This window comes from Lethenteron reissneri, chromosome 30 (assembly GCF_015708825.2).
Source record: "Lethenteron reissneri isolate LAM-NWPU_2019-01 chromosome 30, ASM1570882v1, whole genome shotgun sequence".
Taxonomy (NCBI): domain Eukaryota; kingdom Metazoa; phylum Chordata; class Hyperoartia; order Petromyzontiformes; family Petromyzontidae; genus Lethenteron; species Lethenteron reissneri.
The window spans coordinates 2840967-2863342 of NC_083808.1; the positions used below are offsets into that span (position 1 = coordinate 2840967).

The 22376-nt window shown below is 50.0% G+C and overlaps 1 protein-coding gene across 1 annotated transcript; it reads left to right on the plus strand.

Moving 5' to 3' along the window:
* The first annotated feature begins 887 nt into the window (after positions 1-887).
* On the plus strand, positions 888-22109 carry MSRB3 (methionine sulfoxide reductase B3). The gene is given in 7 exon segments (XM_061562811.1): positions 888-962; positions 965-1082; positions 13399-13507; positions 15750-15827; positions 16970-16998; positions 17997-18094; positions 20792-22109. Coding segments are annotated over 7 exon segments (663 nt in total). The 3' UTR covers positions 20948-22109.
* The last annotated feature ends 267 nt before the right edge of the window (positions 22110-22376 follow it).

Below are 22376 nucleotides of genomic sequence, written 5' to 3' on the forward strand. Positions count from 1 at the left end.
CCCCCCTCTCCCACGCACGTGGCCTGCCCCCCCTCTCCCACGCACGTGGCCTGCCCCCCCTCTCCCACGCACGTGACCTGCCCCCCCTCTCCCACGCACGTGGCCTGCCCCCCCTCTCCCACGCACGTGGCCTGCCCCCCCTCTCCCACGCACGTGACCTGCCCCCCCTCTCCCACGCACGTGACCTGCCCCCCCTCTCCCACGCACGTGACCTGCCCCCCCCTCTCCCACGCACGTGGCCTGTCCCCCCTCTACCACGCACGTGACCTGCCCCCCCCTCTCCCACGCACGTGACCTGCCCCCCCTCTCCCACGCACGTGACCTGCCCCCCCTCTCCCACGCACGTGACCTGCCCCCCCTCTCCCACGCACGTGACCTGCCCCCCCTCTCCCACGCACGTGACCTGCCCCCCCCTCTCCCACGCACGTGGCCTGTCCCCCCTCTCCCACGCACGTGACGTGCCCCCCCTCTACCACGCACGTGACCTGCCCCCCCTCTCCCACGCACGTGACCTCCCCCCCCTCTCCCACGCACGTGACCTGCCCCCCCTCTCCCACGCACGTGGCCTGCCCCCCCTCTCCCACGCACGTGACCTGCCCCCCCTCTCCCACGCACGTGACCTGCCCCCCCCTCTCCCACGCACGTGACCTGCCCCCCCTCTCCCACGCACGTGACCTGCCCCCCCTCTCCCACGCATGTGACCTGCCCCCCCCTCTCCCACGCACGTGACCTGTCCCCCTCTCTCACGCACGTGACCTGCCCCCCCCTCTCCCACGCACGTGGCCTGCCCCCCCTCTCCCACGCACGTGACCTGCCCCCCCCTCTCTCACGCACGTGACCTGCCCACGCACGTGGCCTGTCCCCCTTCTACCACGCACGTGGTGACGATGCGCGATCAGCAGCTGTTCGTGACATCCGGTTGGTGCGTCACATCCGCCCCCCGCTGTCACCTTCCGCCGACGCCCCCCCCCACGTGGTGGCCATGTGCGCCGATTGGGAGTCGCAGGCGCTGGGTGCCATCGCTCCCGTTCTGTTGCTGCTCTTTGTGTTGTTGGTGGTCGCGACGCAATACACGTTCACAGGTAACCCCACGTTACCCCACGTTACCCCACCCCCCTCCCTCCCTTCCTGCCTCCCGCCGTCTGCTTCCGCTTAAGAAGCGGGTCCGCCCATCGCCCGCCAAGTGAAAGCCCAACGCTTTGGCCAACGGGATCCAAACACGCGTGTGTTATACAGCACTGTAGGGGGCACATGTGGGTGCATGGGCCAGTCATCTCAGTCATCTCAGTCGGTCGACCCGTGTGGCACCGGGGTCTCGCCCCGAGACCTCCCGCCGGCGGGCGTTCGACACTTCACGTGGCCTCAACGTGCACCTAGCCTGGCACAAGCGCCGCGGTTGTTGTGTTGAACTTCTATCTCACCGTACGTGACCAACCGTGCTGATCGGAGTTACGCGGGGGAAGGACGACTGACTAATGCTGCACATGTTGTTTGACTCGCTACAGTGGGCACGCAAGGCATGAAGCTTTTGAGTTGGTCACCGGTGGTGATTTCGCTTGTTGCTGTTCGAGACGGCCCTGCTACATTGAATACCCCGGCAGCATTTTTTTCCATGTCCACGCGCAATGATTTGGACCAACACCTGCTCGCCCCGTGCGTTCGCATCTTCTAGTCCGCTCTCAAGCCCCGTCGCTTTTCCAGGGTTCCGTGCCACCAAACTCCATCGTGTGTTGCCTCCGAAACGTCGTGATTTTTATTTTATTTTACTTTTATTAATTTTTATTTTTTACCTACGTGACTTTACCGAAAAAACCTAAGAATATAAATCCTTGCAGTCACGAAAGCTTCAAATCTAGAATCCATCTTCCCACTTTGTGGCCATGTGCTTCCCAATCTCAGTCTTTCTCTCTCCCTTAAAACGTGCTAACGTTGAACCAACGTTTCATATTTACGGTCATCTCCAAACTCAAAACATCGTGTCACTCGGTGTTCTCCCATCCCCCCCCCCGCAGATAACAATATCACTTAATAGAGATACTGTATATTCTTTATAACCTCCTGAGAGCTTTTCACGGCAACATGAGGCTTTAATGCGAGACCATAGGTTGCTGCTTACCTTCCTTAGAATACAAAACAAGTGCACGTTTAATATTAATGCATAATTGCACTAACTTATGCAATGGGGAACAGGACTAATCTTAAATTATCTTAAATGAGCTGCACACACTTGAGTGGAGAGAAACCCTTAGCCCAGAAAGTCTCTCGAATTTCAAAGTGCTCCTGAATAGCGCGACCCAGGGGCATGCTAACAGGCCTGATTCTCACCTCCAATGAGCACGATTGGCTGCTACGTACGGTGGCAAAGAAGTTTAACACAGACAACATTTGTCTGCTCAAGTAAATGTTGCCGCAAGACAGCGGCTTTGAACGCCGATCGGCTGATGGACAAACGCGTTATTATATTTTTTTGTAGTGGCAGACGCTTGCCTAATTATTAATTTATACAATCGTCAACAATGACAGACTGTATTTAATTACGTATAATCAAGTAAGAACCGATTGTCCTGGCTCACAAAAGCAAATACTCTAAAGCAGTGGCTCTTCTTCTGCTTAACCTGGGCTGCATCACGCACCGCCTGGGCGTACGAGATGTCCTTTCTGGGGGTGCGAGACAGGGCCAGACTTTTGTAAGAAGGTAAATAATCGAAAACACAAACTAAGCATGGGCATGTAAATACAGTTTCATCAAACCATATGTATTTATTAACATTGTACTTTTTTAACGAATTAAAATCAAAGGGATGCAAGGCTGCAGTAAATGTTATGTTGAGCTTATTTCGCACCGTACGTAGCCATCCGTGCTAATTGGAGGTACAAACGGTACAATAATTGCAACAACAAAAAACGTAAACATATCAAGGGCTTCATAAATTGGGTCGTGAACAAGACTTGCTTTCTTACCAATGCCGATATTTCTCTGAGAATGCAAAAAAAGCCAAAATCGCACATTCATATGGCAAAAATCCACTTTTGGCTTTCTAATAATTGGCGCTCATTCTGCTGGCGCTTGACAACATCGTACGTTGCCATTGGCAGAGATGTTTTCACTTGTGCACTGACCATTGAATCATTAATTGTGAGCGGTGTGTTATGCAGTTATCATTAGGCACCATTTCAAATATTAACGAACGTTTTCTAGTCCTTAGGCCCACTGGCCTTCCAGGACCAATGTGTTCCCAATGTGTTCCCAGCAGAATTTATTTAAGCAGGCAAATGCTGTGTTTAGTGAACAGTTAAATGCTGCTGGGTAGCCCATGTCTATGCATGCAGGAGCACTTTGCAAATTGTGAGAATTTCCACTCAAGTGTGTACAGCTCGTTTGAAATGAGCTTTGCCTCATTGCATAACTCGATCTTGTGCTTGAGCTGCACTGATTACGAGGTCACCGTTTGCCATCTACTGGGGAAATTGAAGACTTTCACCATATCCAAACAAGTAAAAGTAGGAGCAATTGTTCCACTTGTATGGATGTAAAAAATAAATCACCTCTCATTCACTGGTTCTGAAATACATTTAAAAAACCTAACATTAAAATGTTAACATTAAAAATATTTGACCGTGCCAATTATTTTTGGTAATTAAAATTTTTTACACCATCAAATTTTATGGATTGGTTCATTTAATGAGGAAAATAAAATGCCTCATGCAAAATAGTTTTCATGAAAATGAATAATGTACAGACCTTTTTAAATCCTCTATTGTATGACAATATCCCCATGCTTTGTTGGTTGTGGGGATGGTTTGACCATAATTCACGACACTCGGTCATTTGCGAGTTGATGAAGCAGAGGGACTGATTCACATAGGAATTCCCACTGAGATTCACCGTGGCTGGGAATTGAACCTGGTTCTCTGGGTTCATCGGGCAATGCGTTTTGGGAAAACAGGAATGCAAAAATACCGAGGCCAAAATATTAAACAAAACTGAAAAGTCTTCGTGCCAAATAACCTCAGAGCTGTGCTTTGAGAACATGAATATTGTCATGGTCATGTGGTTAAAAAAAAAAACCCATGCTCGCCTTCACTCGTCCATGTGATCAAGTTCATCATCACACACTGACACATTCTTCAGAATGTGTCGGTCAAGTGCACTGTATTCCCGGTAGTAATAATGAAGTCTTGCTTGGAAAAATAACATGATCGTAAAACATTTGAACACTTGTTCGTTTAAATTTAGATGTTGTTTATGTTACTGTTACACATGGGAGGAATAATGATGATACGTCAATGGCATCTTCGATTCCTAAGCTTAGCACACGTGCATTGCATTAAATGTTTACAATCAGTACATGTGTAATAAATGGACTCGGACACTTCCTTCTGTCTTCGTGTCTTTTATTGGGTTCTCGTCTTCACCCACACGGCACTCTGTTATAACTCTGTATTTGTAGCCCCCGGCTATTCACTGCTATTATAGCTTCTTCTTCCCTCTGACTCTCTGCTTCATCTACTGTAACCTCCTCCCTGCAGACTCGCTGCCACCTCTATGCAGACTCCCGCTGCCACCCCTATGTGCAGACCCTCTGGCTGCTACCGTATGCAGACCCGCTGCTGACTCTGTATGCAGCCCCGCTGCTGACTCTCTGTGCAGCCCCGCTGCTGACTGCAGCCTCCTCGCTGCTTCGGGTCGGTCACCGCTGGCCAACGGTGCCGATCCTCGCTCCCCCGTGTTCGTGGCGATCTCGCCACCCTCCGCTTCGCCCTTCGTGGCCTCTCTCTGTTCCTGGTTCCCCGTCACTCCCCGTCCTCTTCCGGTTCCCCTCCTTCTATAGCCTAACCCCTCACCCCCCCACGTGACCTAACTCCTCCCCTCCTGACGTCACCTCCGGAGGGCCGTTTACGCCCGCATTACATCACCCTCCCCCATAAAGAAAATCCAGCCGACCTCGGCTGAATTGCAACCTGACAAGAAATGCGGGTGTAAAGGGCCAACACGTAAAAAGACACGAAGCATGCAACAACAATATAACCAGAACACAACACAATACAATTTCAACGAAACGTGAGGGATTTCGAGCGAGTACGGGCAGCCGGGCCGTCCCGGACGGTCGGCAGACCACCCGCCGAGCGGGAACGTGGAAGGGTTTTAGGGGCGACGGGCGCAAGTTTTTCCGTCGCCATTGGAGGCCCGCCACCGTCCCGCTCGCGTCCAGAGACATCCCGTACTCGCATCTGCGGAGGGATAGGAAGAGCTGCAGGTCCCGTGGGTTCTGCGGCTCCAGTCGACGTCCCACGAGCGGAACGTCCTCCTCCCTGCGCTGTCACGGCCGGCTTGTCTGTGAAGGGTACGACAGGCGCTCTCGCAAGGTCAGCAGACACAGGCAAGGGCGAGTCGGCAGCAACAGACCCCGGCAAGGCAACTTCGGGAGATGACGCATCCGGCCGCGGGGCAATGTATGGCTTCAACCGGGATGTATGCACGAACCAGCGCCGTGAACCAACCTGAACACGCGCCGACTGTGGGTTGGGAACCTCAATGAGGCGGACCGGACCCTGCCAAGGTCTATGTAATTTAGGAGAGGTACCTGGCCGCACCTGTGGGCAATGAAGCCAGGCCAGGTCCCCCTTTTTCCAGGGGCACTCCCCCTTTGATCGTCGGGCACACCGCTCATTCCTGGCCTGAGCCTTGGCAGTAGCCATGCGGGCACTTTCCCTCGCCTCAGCGACACGCCGAACTTTGTCCTTAATATACTCAGGAAGAGGCTTAACAGGCCCCCTCGCGCCGGTTCCCAATTGTTCATTAATCGGCGGCACATTCTCACGGCCGTACATAAGGAAGAACGGCGAGTATCCAGTAGCCGCGTGCGGCGTCATGCGATACGCCGAAAGCACCCCAGGGATATGCAAATCCCAATCAGATTGATTTTCCCCGACTGTATGGCACAGCATGGCGGACAGAGTCCGATTCAACCGTTCCACCATACCATCCGTTTGCGGGTGGTAGGGGGACGTCCGTATCTTTTTAGTTCCAAGAGCCGCACACACCTCCCCCAACAATTTGGACGAAAAGTTACGTCCTTGATCCGTAAGGAACCTCTCCGGCGCCCGTTTGTCCATTACATACCCAAATAGAAAGGCGTCAGTGATAGACGCCGCTGACTGGTCAGGCAAAGGCCAGGCCATCGGCCAGCGAGAGAGGTACTCAACCCCCACCAGTAAATACTTATTTCCCTTAGCGGATGGCGGAAAGGGTCCCAAAATATCTAACGCCACCAGCTCATTAACCCGAGATACTTTAATCGATTGTATCGGCGGAACATATGGATGTTTAGGTGGTTTACGGCGGGCGCAATCGGGACACGCGCGAACGTGACCGACGACATCCGTCGTCATGCCGTGCCAATAATAGTCTCGTTGCAGCGTCAATAGGGTTTTCTGCACCCCCAGGTGTAAAAGTGTGTCACAGTGCAAAGATCTAATCAACTCATACCGCAATGACGCAGGCACAACGAGACGCCAGTGTTCCTGTATCCCTTCCCTCCACATCAGTAACCCATCTCGGAGAGCAGTTTCCGAAATACCACCCACACCGACTTCCTTACCCGCCTTCTCCGTTCGTTTTCGTAACGACACCAAAGATTCGTCCAACATTTGCTCCCGAATCCACACAGACCTTGGAAGACGCAAAATCCCGTCAGCCGGTCCCCCATCAACCGGTCCCGGTGTAAGCGGAGTTTCGAGAACATCCACTGCCAGCGCGACAGGCTGAGGGGGGGGCTGAGTCGGTCCACACCTATGCGTCCCCGACGCACACGCACAAGGGGATCGTTGCGGCAACCTGGACAGTGCGTCCGCGTTAGCGTGACGCACACCCTTCCGATGGTGAATTTGGAAGGAGAATTCTTGCAACGTGTCCAGCCATCTCGCCAGTTGTCCGGATGGCTGGTCCATCTTAAGAGCGTACTGCAAGGCCGCATGGTCCGTGCGGACAATAAACGACCGACCGTACAGATACGGTCGAAATTGTCGGAGAAAAAACACAATAGCCAAAAGTTCCCTGCGAGTGACGCAGTAACGGGTTTCCGCGGGAGATAAAACCCGACTCCCATACGCCACCACACGCTCAACACCACCTTTTGACTGGGACAACACCGCCCCAATACCAGTGTCACTCGCATCAGTATCCAGAATGAAGGGATGTTCAAAATCCGGATAATCCAACGTCGGCGCAGTAGCCAGTAAATCGCGCAGGCTCCGAAACGCCGCCTCCTCCGGCGGTCCCCACACAAATTTATGCCCCTTCCCAGTAAGGAGATGCAAAGGCCTGGCGATAGTAGCGAATTCGGAACAAACCTCCGATAATATGAGGCGAACCCCAAAAACCGACGCACATCACCCACCGTGGCCGGGGTTGCCCAATCCCGGACACACGCAGTTTTCTCTGGATCCGTGGCCACCCCGTCCGCACTAACAATATGTCCCAAGTATCGAACGGAGCGTTGCAGTAGATGACATTTCTTAGGCTTGAATTTCAAATTAGCAGAACGCATTCTGGCGAATACAGCCTCCAACCGCAGTAAATGCTCATCAAATGTGCGGCTGAAGACTATAATATCATCTAAATAAATGAGACATGTCTCCCACTGCAACCCCGTCAATACCAACTCCATCAACCTCTGAAAAGTGGCAGGGGCAGCATTCAACCCCATCGGAAGACAGTTAAATTGGAATAACCCCTGCGGCGTACGGAAAGCTGTCTTTTCTCGCGAGGGCTCGTCAAGGGGGAGCTGCCAGAAGCCCGAAGAGAGATCTAGCGTTGAAAAAAACTTAGCCCCTGACAAGGCGTCGAGAGAATCGTCCATACGCGGCAGGGGATACGCATCTGCCACCGACACTTTATTCAACTTCCGAAAATCCACACAAAATCGCAATTTACCATCCTTCTTTTTAACCAACACAACCGGCGCGCCCCATGGGCTATTAGACGGAGATATAATATCCGCTTTCAACATGTCTTCCACTGCCCCTCGAACATGCTCACGCTCAGCCGGACTCATCCGACGCGAGTTCAAACGGATAGGGGCAGCGTCCCCCGTGTCGATATGATGAGAGAGCAGCGAGGTGCGTCCCAAGTCCAAATCGTCCGAGCTAAACACATCGGAATAGCTCGATAATAATTTATGAATCGCACAACGCTGCTCGGTGGAAAGGGCCGAATTTTCCCCACATAATTCGGCGATCCAACGATCATCAACCCCTCCATCGTGTGAAACACCACCCACAAGCCCCCCGCCTGGCAGGTCACTCTGAGCCGTAAACGCCGTAGTGGCATGTGCCACAACGGTACCAGCCGGCACACACACGCTTTCAGCACTCGCATTTAACACCTGCAAAAACGGGCGCTGATCTGGACGGACAATAGTTTGCGCCCCTACCAGCGCTAAGCCGCCCGTAACCGCGGCGGACGGCGACAGCAAAATCCCAAGAGCACCCTGCCGACCCGGAACCGGCTTCCGGTATCGTAAGGGAATGAGCATCTGAGAGCCAGGTGGAATATCAACCGAAACTTCCGATAGCGCCTGCACCTGGGCGACAGGAGCCGGTCGCCCCCAGGCGGACTGTAAAAATTCCAATTTCCGGCCCCCCGGTAGTTCTATGCAATTTTCATTGATTCTAATTAGAATGGGCATCTTAGCCAAAAAATCCGTACCCAACAGGCAAGGAACCGCCAGGGACCTCGAAATCAACACAACGCCCGAGGCCGAGACACCCCCGATAGAAATGTTAGCGTCCACCTGTCCCACGATGCCCATACTACCCCCGTTCGCAGCGATGCAGGAAGCGTAAGCCGGCCTCACGGCCCCCGGTGGGATGTTCAAAAGATGGAATATCACATCCGAAATAATGGTCGCGGACGCACCGGAGTCCACCAAAATACGCACGTCCACCCCTTGGATGGACCCAGGTACAGTGGACGAACCGGTAGCGGCCGCGACAACCCACCGAGCCAGCTTACGCCACTGCGTTATCGAGCGACAAGGCTCAGATACTGGCCTCCCGTATTTTACAACATCCGCGTCGCATAACAACGGCGATGAGTGAGGTGCCAGGCCTTGCCGGGTGTCTGGTACGCACCGACTTGCCTGTGCCGGAGGGTCTTTCTTTGGGGCGTCCGCTGTCGAGGCCTCCTGCTGGGGCGGCCCCGGAACCCGGGCCCAGCAGTCCCTGGCATAGTGGCCCCGACGGCCGCAGCGGAAGCAGTCGACGTCGGGGTGGCGCGCAGCGGGCACCCCGTCCCGACGCGGCCGCGCCGGCGGCGGAGCCCGCGGCCCTGGCCCGCTTCGAGCCGGCCACGGAGTGGAGGCGGCCGACAACTCCTTTGGGCCGGTCGCATCCGGCACGTACATGGCCTTTGTAGGATCCCACCCTACGGCCCCCCCATCGACGACAGGACCGCCCGTCCACGCCGTGACTTGTTTCCAGCGGCGGAGATTGAACTGGGCGTCCAAACACTTGGCCGCGGCCCGGGACGTGAGTTTTTCGTGACCGCACGCCGGCATAGGAATGCCCAGATCCCGGGATAACTCCAACATCTTCCCCAAGATGAGAGGTTCCAGCAGGTCAGGCTCCGTCTCCGGGTAAGCGGCCATAGCGAGTTCCAACACGGCGCCCCTGTACGCTACAGGCGACTCCTCCGGTGCGCGTTGCCGCTGCACGAAGCGGCGATGGGCGTCATCCGGTGGCTCGTACGCGTCCGCCATTTCATCGAACACCCCACGCAGAGTTTTCTTCTTCGCAGCTTTTATAGAGCGAAAAAAACGAACGGACTCATCATCAAGAAGAGTCGGAAGCACCTCCAGTGCCTCAGCGTCCGTCCACCTTGCCGTACGTACCGCCGCCAAAAATCTACAGGCGAACGCACTCCAATCGCCCCCGATGGAGAACTCTTTGACGGTTGTAAGGTGACGACTGCGGCCCCTTGGCCTGCTTCCGTCCGTCGCTGACTCTTCCGGCGGTAAGTTCAGCAAGGCGTCGCAACGCGGTGTCGCCAAGATGGCGGACGATCCTCACGGCGGCCCCAAAATGGCGGCTTCCCGCCTTCCGTGGTGCGCCACGCCCAAGATGGCGTCTTCACGCCGCGTGGCCGATGGCGGCGCCATCGAAGACAATCCGGGCTCCTGCCGATCACCACCGTCCCCCTCCAACGCCGCCCTTGGCGTGACAAGGTCACACAACTCAGTGATGACGGTTTTAAGAGTCGCCAGCTGCTTCGCCATTCGGGTCCATCTTAAATCTTCGTCCTTCAACGCAGACGGGGCGGACGCAGCGGCAACCTCCTCGACACCCGGGCCCTCACGGATCTCTCCCTCCGCCGAAGTGAAGCCGACCTCAGGAGGAAGATCGTCGTCGTCCGATGATGAAGCCGACGCCGGAGATGGGATATTCTTTTTCCTCAGTTGTTTCGCCATGCCGTTTCACTTCTGACTCCAGTGTAATAAATGGACTCGGACACTTCCTTCTGTCTTCGTGTCTTTTATTGGGTTCTCGTCTTCACCCACACGGCACTCTGTTATAACTCTGTATTTGTAGCCCCCGGCTATTCACTGCTATTATAGCTTCTTCTTCCCTCTGACTCTCTGCTTCATCTACTGTAACCTCCTCCCTGCAGACTCGCTGCCACCTCTATGCAGACTCCCGCTGCCACCCCTATGTGCAGACCCTCTGGCTGCTACCGTATGCAGACCCGCTGATGACTCTGTATGCAGCCCCGCTGCTGACTCTCTGTGCAGCCCCGCTGCTGACTGCAGCCTCCTCGCTGCTTCGGGTCGGTCACCGCTGGCCAACGGTGCCGATCCTCGCTCCCCCGTGTTCGTGGCGATCTCGCCACCCTCCGCTTCGCCCTTCGTGGCCTCTCTCTGTTCCTGGTTCCCCGTCACTCCCCGTCCTCTTCCGGTTCCCCTCCTTCTATAGCCTAACCCCTCACCCCCCCACGTGACCTAACTCCTCCCCTCCTGACGTCACCTCCGGAGGGCCGTTTACGCCCGCATTACACATGTATGGGGGCGGAACGGTGGGATAGTGGTTAGCACACTGTATTATGAACCACGCGACCAGAGTTCAATTTCCGGTCACGGCTAACATCGGTGACGAGTGAAATCTGACCCTGTCCTGGAACCCTTTTTTACAAACCCATGCTGATTAGGGTGGGAAAAGATGATTAAACAACCCCTCACGGCTTACACAGCATGGGGAGACCTTCATCCAGCAGTGGATTGACAGGGGCTGCCACGTACCACGATGTTAGCATTCTCGAATCTAATCGTGGCAATGCAATCCCTGGGCAGGGGGCGTGTGAGCGCCAGGGGGTGGTGGGGATGGGGGGGGGGTGAATTATTCCACCCCGAGTCCACGTACACCTCGCACTAGCTGGCTTTGCTGTCACTGCTTCTAGCGGTCCACCACTTGTGGATCCATACGCTCGCCATGAATAAAAACCGAGAGCCCGTGGAACGTGGCCGTGGCCAAAGCGCTGTTGTGATGCCTTTTTGCAGTTTAAGGTGCGACGATGTCCTGGGCAGCGAGGCTGCTGGGCTGCACCGCTGTCCGCGCTGCTGGCAGGGCAGTTGGTAGTGTTCACGCGAGGAGGCACATTGCCCTGTCGACGACCTTAGTCGGTAAATGCACCGCGCACGTTTGTTGTTTTTTTTTCCCTTCCTACCCCAGCGGGCAAAACATCCTTGGCAATTGTGGATTGGCAAAATTTGAACGGCAATAAAACTTGGAACGAGTTTAGTAACAACACTGCGTCGGCTTCCGCGGCTGTTCTGTGTTGCTTTCCGGTGCGTTTTCTTCGCGTTGTTCCTCGTGTCGTTCTGCACTACGTACACATGGCCTAATCCAAAATCACACACGGATCATGAATGCATATCATTCCGCTCCACGAGCAATGGAGCGTTTTTGTTCGGCACCCGATTTCCTAGAAAAAGCTCCCCAGCACGTTGAGCGAACCGCCGAACATCGTGCCGAACGACACGCGGTTGAGCCCAAAGAGACGTCGGAGAGTTATTAACCGGCTTGCCAAGATCGCCGCTGCTTGTTTTTGTTGTCATTTGGCGGACAGCGAGCGATGGCGATGGCTTTTGAGGATGCTCTTATCCAACAGTGTATTGATCAGAGTTGATGATGGGGAGTCGTGGCGGAGTGGCTTGCGCAGGAGGCTTTGGACCCGGTGACCTGAGTTCTATTCTCTTCCTCGGCTGATGTCAGCAACGATTGAAATCTGAACCGGTCCTGGGTACCCCCCCCTCCACTTCACCAACCGGCACTGAGCAGCCATAGTAAAGTATGGTCAAACAACCCCCATAACTGACACGGTGAGCGAAAAGCTTTATCGAGTAGTGGATTGACGCACAGCCTTGTATTTTTTTGATTGTTATGGGAAGACAGAGATATTGATTTTGGCAAAACGGCATTTATGTTGACATTAGGGTATTGAAGCATTGCCCAGGTAGCATCAACTATTGAGTGCCGAGGATTTTAAAATGTTTTTTTTTCTTCGGGTAAATGTCAAGGACATATACAAACAACGCACAAAAATGTCAAAAAGTATTGTGGGAAAAAAAAATCCATTCGCTTATTTGAAAAAATCTGCGGCACCGATTTTAAAATGAACCTTGGGGCCGGAGGGGGGGGGGGGCCTTTATAGGCCAAGAGCAACACGGGTAAGCCGAGCGTGTTCGTTTGGCTCAAAACAAGAATGCCGTTGTATCCGCACCTTGTTTTATTTTCTTGAAGGAGAGTTCTGCGTGATGCTGTCTGAGAAGGTGCTACGTTGCCTGTGGGGAAGATGCTGGAGGTCCTGTTTTCCGCCGTGCAAAGCGCCCCTCTTTGGGGCCGTGTTTTATTTTGTGACTTGCTGAGCTTTCCTATAATTTGCACTCCGATCTGTTTTCGTATTGTTCAGTGTTGCAACTTCCTGGACATCTGTGATAAAGAGCTTCATAGCTCATCGGATTATTCCAGTCTAAATAAAGATTTCATTCTCATGATGGCTCAGGAGGCATCGGGTTGATTTTCCACCGCCGTGCCGTTAACATCACACAAAACGAACGAATCGAGTCGAGGCACGGTTGATGCTGTGTCTTCGCTGTGCTTGCGGCCAATGTCGCACGCAGCGAACCCGTCAATACCCCCACGTCCCGCTTAGCCCCGAGCCAGATACCGAAGTATTTTGATGGCAGCATGTAACAGTTATGTTCTGGCTCGGCTCGGCGAATAGCCAGTGCAAAACAGCCTGCGCCGTCGAGGGCCTCCCGCCGCGTGAGCTCCGCCTCAGGTGTGCCGCTGGAAAGAAGGTGGGGGCATGAGAGGGTTGCCTGCCCTGCGCTGTGCCCACAGCTTCGTGCAAGGACACGAGGACATGTCGCGTTAACTTTGCGGAGGAGGAGCTCCGCAAGAAATTGAGCCCCCTTGAGTTCCACGTGACCCAGGAGAAGGGCACCGAGCCGTGAGTGCCTCGCTCCGTCGTCGCCTTTCGTGCCGTGGTCGAGTCCGTCGGAAACGCAATCTTTATTTATCCTGGAGGGATTAAGCGGCCGCCCCATTAGATATCGACACGGTGTACCCCACGTGTGCCACCGTTGGGTGGCATGTTGTCTACAGTGACATGGGCGTTCGACGCCTGTTACACGTTTTGGATACAGCAATCACCCTGGATATTACTGCGGGCTGTAATGGCCTTCATAGTGTGAAAAATGAGAATAGGGTTTTACCCTTTCTGGCAATTAACCAGGTGTTAAGATGTTCAAACACCAAATAGAGACCTTTAGCAAGGAATCAAGTCTGCATTAACCACACGTACTTCTGTATTGTATGCACTGTCCTTGAAACTGATTTGCCTACACCAGAAACAGCCTTCTTTATGGCCTAGTCTCACCAGTGTCAGGCCAGAGAACAACGCCAAAAGGTTGACAGTACAAAGACAATGCACGCATCAGAAAATGTATAGCTCGGGGTGAGCAGCTGTATCATGGGGCCTTTTTACCAGAATCAAGGTATGAAAAATAAGAATAGGTTTTACCCTAATAATAATAACCTTAATAATACTGCTTCACAGTGGACCTCAAAGGATCCCCTGACGCAGGCGTGGCCAACCTGTAAGAGGCCAGGTGCCAAAAAGTAGCCATGAGTCCTGCAATGAGCCAAGTGTGTATATACAGGGTGGTGCTTCAAAAATGTTTTAACACTTCTGAGAATTTGCAACAACACCACAAGAAATGTGCCTCCGGGCTCTGGAGACCACCTGGAGAAGATTCCAGGCACGTGTTGAAAACGATGGCGAACAAGTGGAGATTCTTTGACTTTTTGAAGCTATTAATATTACATTTGTTATCATGTTACAGTGCATTATCCGTTCTTTTTCCATTAAAAACGATAGTCCCATATAAGTGTTAAACATTTTTGAAGCACCCCCTCTCTCTATTGACAGTATTCGGCACAGCACGGGATACATTCATTGTTCTTTGCCACTGTGGGAGCGCATTCTACGTCATGCCCCCTTCGATGGAGCCGCACGCGGCTTGGGAGACACCGGTTGGCCCTGACGCCATTCGCAGTGGTAGACCGAATTGACCAAAAATATTAAAATAAAAACTTGCCCGCAAATTACTCAATCGGCATTATACATCGTAGTCATCGCCCCCCCACCCACCCAGACGAATGCACCGTCACCCTTGCAAATGAGTCTCACCCTCGTCTCTTGACTTCTCACCTGGTTTTACAAAAAACTAAAATGTGAACCCCTGAAAAATGTTTTCGTGCACCACCCTGCAGTACAGACTCCAACGGTGTTCCGTGAAAGAAATTGAACGTGAAGCGGTGTCGCCGGACCGCTTCCCATCACGACCTTGCCGAACTGCAAGTGGTCTGCTGACCTCCGGTTTAGGAACCACTTCTCTATACGGCGACTCCTCTACATACGAACGAGTTAGGTTATCGTAACGAATTGGCATGTTTTGTTTAAGTGACAAACCTTACTAATTGGCAGTGTCGGGTGGTGGCGGGTTTAACGACACATTTATATTTACGTGATCTAACCCAAAAAAAACCTCATTCCATAGGTTTGTTCGTAAGTCTAATGTTCGTAAGTAGAGGAGTCGTGGTACTACGAACACCGTGGCATACTGTAGGACAGTGCTTTCATTCAGCGGGGGTTTGCTTACTCTGGCTCGCATGTGACACCTGTGCTGTCACCATATCCAGTTCTAATTTTGTTAATTAAGTTACCGACATAAAAATGTGTCAACAAAGTGTGATTTTATTTTAGTCAACGTTGATTGAGTGGGACAAAAGTCATCGTGCGTGACGATTGCTGCAGTGCTAACGACAACTAAGCGTGAATCATTTCAATTAAATTAACTATTCGGAATGCAGATAGTGTATTACCGAAGGAAGATCAAACATGGTATTTAGCTATCTTTCTACCTTAAAAGAATTACCGAGTTGACGGACTGGCCGACCTGATAATATTTGGGGGGAATTTAAAATGGGCGCCCCTCGCACCAACATTTAGTTACCTAAGCGTTGACTACACCTTAGCCTGCTTTTGTCGCTAAGGCAATGACTAAATGGGATCCACGGGCTAAGTAAGACTGGACTCGAATCGCGCAGTTTGTCGTCTACCGGAGCCGTGAAGCGTGCGACTAAGAAATGCTGACTGAATTCTACACTGTTCCCCGTTCCCTCCCCAGTGCCTTCACAGGGAAGTTTGCGGAGCACAAGGGTAAAGGGACGTACGGCTGCGTCGTCTGCCAAGTGCCACTCTTCACGTACGTTGTCGAGCGTTCACGGATATTTTTAGCGAGCCCCCCCCCCCACCACCACCAACCCACCCACCCCATCTACCCCAGCCATCCCCCATGGTGCAGTTGACAAATCACAACTTTTCAAAAGTGATTTTTTTTTACTGTAGCATAGCGGGGCTGCTTGTGTTGGCGCTTATCAGCCGCAGAGCGTTTGACGAATTTGGCGGTTGTAATGGCTGGTAATGCAGTTGCTTTTCTTTCAATACCAGCCTTTCAGTCCAATTTAAACGCCAGATTGTTTAACATTCTTTTTGAGCGGACGCATTTCGATTTATGATTGGCTTACGCCTCCACCTGCTTTCAACCGGCTTCCTTGAATTTTTTGATCGCCAGACATTCAAGGTTACGTTTTGTACAGTTTAACAATATATTGCTATTATTTTCAAATTGATTCCTGTGTTGTGCCGCGTGCTATGAATGTGGTAATTCACTTCATCAGCGGGGGGGGGGGGCCGTGGAAATCTTAAACGCGAGAAAAAATTCCATGTGCCCTGACGAATGTTTGAAAATGTGGTATTCAAACAGTGCCGTTATGCTGAACGCTTTTGTGCTTTATTTTATTTTCCAGTAAAAATTATTCCCCGGACGCCGTTGTGCTTTTTATATTTTAATGCTTGAAGGTGAGGTTTAAAAATGAACTGCACGCGAGGTCGCCGCGACATCGCTGGTGCACCTCAAAATGTTTTATTTGTCCCGCAGATGTATAATTTAATTACGTACGTACGATGCTGTGTTTTTTTAAATTTACGTTGTAAAGATTCTGCCTTTGGAAACGTACGCAATAAATAACGGGCTCGTGAAAAATAAAAATTGGAATTTTGAATGCCACTGAGAGAACGTTTCAGCTGGCTCAAGTTTATGATTAAGATGGGGGCGGGGGTTAACATGGTGAAATGTGTAAATAATTGAATTAAATACAATTATAATGGGGGTTTTTTTCAAGTGTGGCAAAAATAATTTGTATGAAAGGATGAGCTCTTTCCTCTCAGCAACTGTACAAGCACCATGCTGTGATTTTTAATTCACCTGCTAACCGCTTTATATTAATGTTACATGAAGCAAAACACAAATGATCATGTTTGTCCTATTTTTGTTTCCTATTTTAGATCACAAGCAAAGTATGATTCTGGCTCCGGTATGTTGTCTTCAGTTGAGCAACATTAGATGGGTGTATTTTTATGTTATTTAAAATGTGAGACATTAAATGTAATGTTAGCACAAATACTGAAAAATAATTTTAAAAAATTCATTACATGTAAGTGGCAGGGTGGGCAGCAGATAAATCTGATTGTATAATTGTGAAATTTCTCTCAACTGAAATTTTTATTGGCTCCATATTGTGCTTTTAATTTGACTTTTTAAAAATGATCTAATGGAAACCCCTGATTTGTGGAAGTGATTTAGTTACTCGTTAAATAGTCTGTTTCTTTCGGTAAAGTCACGTACGTAGAAAAATTAAATTAAATAAAAAATAATATATCACGACGTTTCGATCCAGCAGTTTCCACTGCTTGATTATTTTTTCCGCCTGAGGACGACCGCTTGTGTTGCGATCGAAACGTCGTGATTTATTATTTTTTATTTTATTTTTCTACCTACGTAACTTTACCGAAAGAACAAAAGAGTATGGATTCCTGCAGTCACGAAAGCTTCAAATCAATATACTCGTTAAATTTAACAAAATTCAACACATTCGCCTTAAAAGTAAAAAAATAATAGGTGGCATTTGGAGAAATGGTGCTTCTTCACAACACATAAATAATTTGTGTGAACAATTTTTTCGCATCTCCGATTAGCACCGTTGGCTACGTACGGTGCGAAAAAAGTTCAACATATACATACTTGTGCTCTGAAGAAGGTCATTGTCTGATGTCACCTACGGTATTATATTTTGTTATTTTAAGGCACTTTATTGACTGATGTGGTGAGTTATTTATTGCTCATTGTGTTTTTGCACAACTGCCAATGCAGCATTACCAAATTATTAAAGAGTCTGTGACAGCTGAACACGCTTTCGCGACCAACAATATCCATAACAGAGGTTATTTGGGTTCGATCGCGTAAATATAAATGTGTCGTTAAAAAACGTGTCCGTTAGTCTGTGACATGAGTGCAGTGTATTTTGTTCTGCAGGATGGCCCTCGTTCTACAATATCATAAGTGCAAATGCGGTCTCGCACTCCAAAGACCGTTCGCATGGAATGCACCGAACTGAAGTGACATGCGGCCAGGTAAGAACACCTTGCTTTTTGTGTTTAATTTGTTGTCCTTCCCCTCCGTACCTCCGTCTAGCACGGTTCGCTACGTGCGGTGCGAAAAAAGTTCAACATACATACACTATTCATAATCAACGTTTTTGGGTCAGATCACGTTATTTATAAATGTGTCGTAACCCTCCACCACCCGACACGGCCAATCGGCAAAAAAGTGTCACGTTGACAAAAGACAAATAGTTCACTGCTTTAGCCCACCGGTGTGTTGAAGCGTGAAACTACAACATTTAAAAAAAATTTTAGTACGATGTTTCGCTGGTAATTGCATCCAGCATCATCGGGCAATTCGCCAGCCTACGTGTTAATACATACACTACACTATTCACTACACTATACACTACACTATACACTACACTATACACTACTCTACGCTACACTATGATACACTACATTACTATACACCATCACTATACTAAATTGAAAACTAATTTTTTTAGATCTGCTTTTTGTGTTTGAATATGGGACCTTTCTTGGCAATATAAAAAGCTAACACTAGGTTTGGCCCTTTGGCAATAAAACAGTTGTGTTTAGATGTTAAAACACCAAACAGAAACCGTTTTCAATTAATCCTGTCTGCATTAACCACACGTACTTGTGGTGAACATGCAAACAAAAACATGCTATGATACTGGTAGGAACCTCCTGGTTACACCAGCCCACAGGGGATTATTGTGTCCATCCATCGTGCAGGGAGGGGCTGGGTGGGGAGGGAGGGGCTGGGTGGGGAGGGAGTGGCTGGGTGGGGAGGGGCTGGTTGGGGAGGGTGGGCTGGTTGGGGAGGGGCTGGTTGGGGAGGGTGGGGAGGGGCTGGGTGGGGAGGGGCTGGGTGGGGAGGGGCTGGATGGGGAGGGGTTGGGTGGAGAGGGTGGGGCTGGGTGGGGGTGGGAGTGGTGGGACTGGGTGGGGAGGGGCTGGTCACCCCGTGGTGCCCTTATAAAACTCAACGTTTAACCTACTCACGCCAGCTTGTGCCCGCCCTCACAGTCGGGCATATTTGCGGAATACACCACGCCGCCGTTGACCCTGGCCATTGACCGAGCAACCCAACGTTCCTACCAGCTCACTCCGCAGAAATGTGTTTATAATATATCCATTGTCTTTGAAACTGATTGGTCCACACCAGCTGTCTCTGGTGTGGACCAATCAGTTGTGTGGTTAATGCAGACAGGATTCCTTTTAAAATGATTCTGTTTGGTGTTTTAACATCTAAACACAACTGTTTTATTGCCAGAAAGGGTAAAACCTGTTGTTATATTTTTTGTGTTTCGTTTGTTGTCCTTCCCCTGCACCTCCGACTAGCATGGTTGGCTACGTACGATGCGAAATAAGTTCAACATACGTACATACAACACCTCGGGCTTCCTCTAGGCTAGTCCACTTAAGGCTATATAATCCTAGGATTGTAGGCAATTATTTTTGCTCAACCCACTCATTGTTTGCCGACTCAGACTTTATTTTAGCTGGTGAGGCCCCATTGAGCTCAGCAGTTATCTTCCAAGGACATGGCCACAGCCCATGACCATCGCTGGCAGTGGGCGGTTGCTGCAGGATTCGCAGGCGGGCAACGTGCAAACTAACAAGAGCCGAAAAAAAAAATATTCCCGCGAAAGTCAACATGCTTCCGTGGTTTAATGATTAGCTCAAGATTGGAAAAAAAAACTTCAAACAACTAAAGTCTCAATGGACAACCTTTCCTCAAATGTCAAGCTACACAGCCAGGAATTATTGAAAAGACTGCCACTCACGTATCGGTCTTCTTCGCAGCCACAAGTCATGATACTGTCAGCAGCATGATATGCGGTCCCACAGGACAGTGCCAACAATGGTTAGGGCCCTGGATCGTTGGATTCATCCCCCGGCACGACAGTGAAAATCATGTCCGAGTTTCTTCAATCACTCACGGCCTCTGTCGACCCAGCTAGTTCAAGTTAATTTATTTGGTATAGCCCTGTGAGCACATTCGGCTCTTGAATCGGGTGCAACCGCAACAAACAAAAATATGAACAAGAAAACATCTTAAAGTGACTATGTGACTAAGTGCAAACAGAAAATCCAGGAAAAAAAACAGCAATTTAACTTGATCGGCAGTTCTCGTTTGGTGGGTGAAAAGTGTGGGTACCCCCAACTCTTTGAAGATGCCAGGCGAGCAGGGAAGAGTAGGCAGAAAATACCCCTCAGCGGATCTCTAGAGCTCCCTCTAGTGGAGGCCCTTCCGCCAGCAGTGACGTGAGCAAGTAATTTCAGGGTTGCACCTTTACTTTTGCCATTGAATTTGGCAGACTATCTTACAAGACACTTTGTTTTGTAATGGTGTAAGTTATGCATAGAACAGTCGGAGACAAGTTTAAAAAATAATAAGAATAACCTTTTAAGGTTTTTACAATTAAAATCAAAACCTTCAGGCAACTGTTTCTCAAATGTCCCATGTGGTCAGTTGCCATGGTTTAGTAGGTTTTAAGCGAGACGATAATTGCTCAACGCACGTTCTGATAGCAACACAAGAGATTCACGAATATCATGTTCACGGTTTGTATGTACGTATGTTGAACTTCTTTCGCACCGTACGTAGCCAACGGTGTTAATTGGGAGGCACAGGGCAGCGATTGACTCCACCACCACTGCGTTCTCCCTCCTTACTACCCACTCCCCCGACAGTGTGGGGCACACCTGGGCCACGTGTTTGACGACGGGCCACCCCCCACAGGGAAACGCTTCTGCATTAACTCCGCCTCGCTGACCTTCAACCCCGGCGCAGAGGAAGAGGGTGGCGCTGAGGCTGTGGAAGAGGCGCCCGTAAAACCGGAGCTGTGAAAGTGTGCACAACGCGGAACCCTTTTACGTTAGCATTTTATTCGTGGAAATGTCGTAAATTAAGATGCAACTACAAACATACTGTTGGCTTTTATCTTTAACAGTGGCATAGCATGCTTGGCATAGGCTTTGGTGCAGGGAATTAAATGACGTGGCTGCCGCCCTGTCCAATTTCTCATCTCTCTTTGGAACCTGCCGTCTGGGCCTCTTGGGCCACCGGTTGCAGTTGCACCGACTGCACACTCGATAGCTAAACAGACCGATGTTGATAAATCACTAGAGCGTATGCGATGGTGGCGATGCCAGGCTTTAGATTTAGAGAATATATTTTTAGGATCAATGAAACTTGAAGCTCATGTTTTACAGTTCGAGACACAGCTAAAATACACGCCTAAAGAAAAAGGGGTGCCTGTTTATTTGGTTTTATATTTACACCTTGTGGATGTCGCTTGTAGCAACCAAAATTAATTGCACTTAAGTAATGTGCATGACAACCCTCCGCTGCAGGGACAGAGTTGCCCGCGTGTGAGGTGGTTAAAAAAAAATAGGTGACCGATCTACAAGTGTGGGATGTTATACAATACAAGTTGGATTTTGGACCGCATCCCAACAGACAAATTCAGGAACCTAAACAGGAGGTGGATTTCTCCACAAATCTGACTGCCGCCTGTTGATACCGGTTGTAATTATTTGGCGAAATGTCCTACTCAAGATTGCAAATGTTGTGGATTTGCTCTCCAACACACCGGTGTGCTGTACTAGTAACGATTTGACATGTTCTGTTTACGTGACGAAACTTACTAATTGGCTGTGTCGGGTGGTGGCGGGTTTAACAGCACATTCATATTTACGCGATCTAACCCAAAAAACCTGTATTATAGATTCTATTGGTCGAGAAAGCCTCGTGTTAAAATATGCTGTCACAGGTTTTGAACTATCCATTCCTTTCTCTGATGGTTATTTGTTTAATGTCTAGATTTTTTTGCACACAAATTGTAGGCCTATATATAATGTTGTTGCATCTTGGTCTAGCTACCTGCCCATTAGCTTGTACTTGTCCCCTATGAAGAGGCACACGATTATTAATGGTAAGTTTTATTATGAATCGTATACTTTTGTGATGGTGTATGCAATAATGTTCAAATAAAGGTCATTCAATGGATGTGTAGGTGTGCACAGTGTATTATATTGTAATTAACTAGTATCACGTCATACTCAAAGGCTATTATTGTTGTGTTTCAAAAGGTATATCAAAACAGTCCTAATACATTCTAGATTTGAAGTTTCCCTGACTGCAAGGATCCATACTTTTAGTTTTTTTCTAGAAAGTCACATAGGTAAAAATTTTAATGAAATCAACTAAATTAAATCACGACGTTTCGGAAGCAACACAAGCCTCCGAAACGTCGTGATTTAATTAAGATTTAAT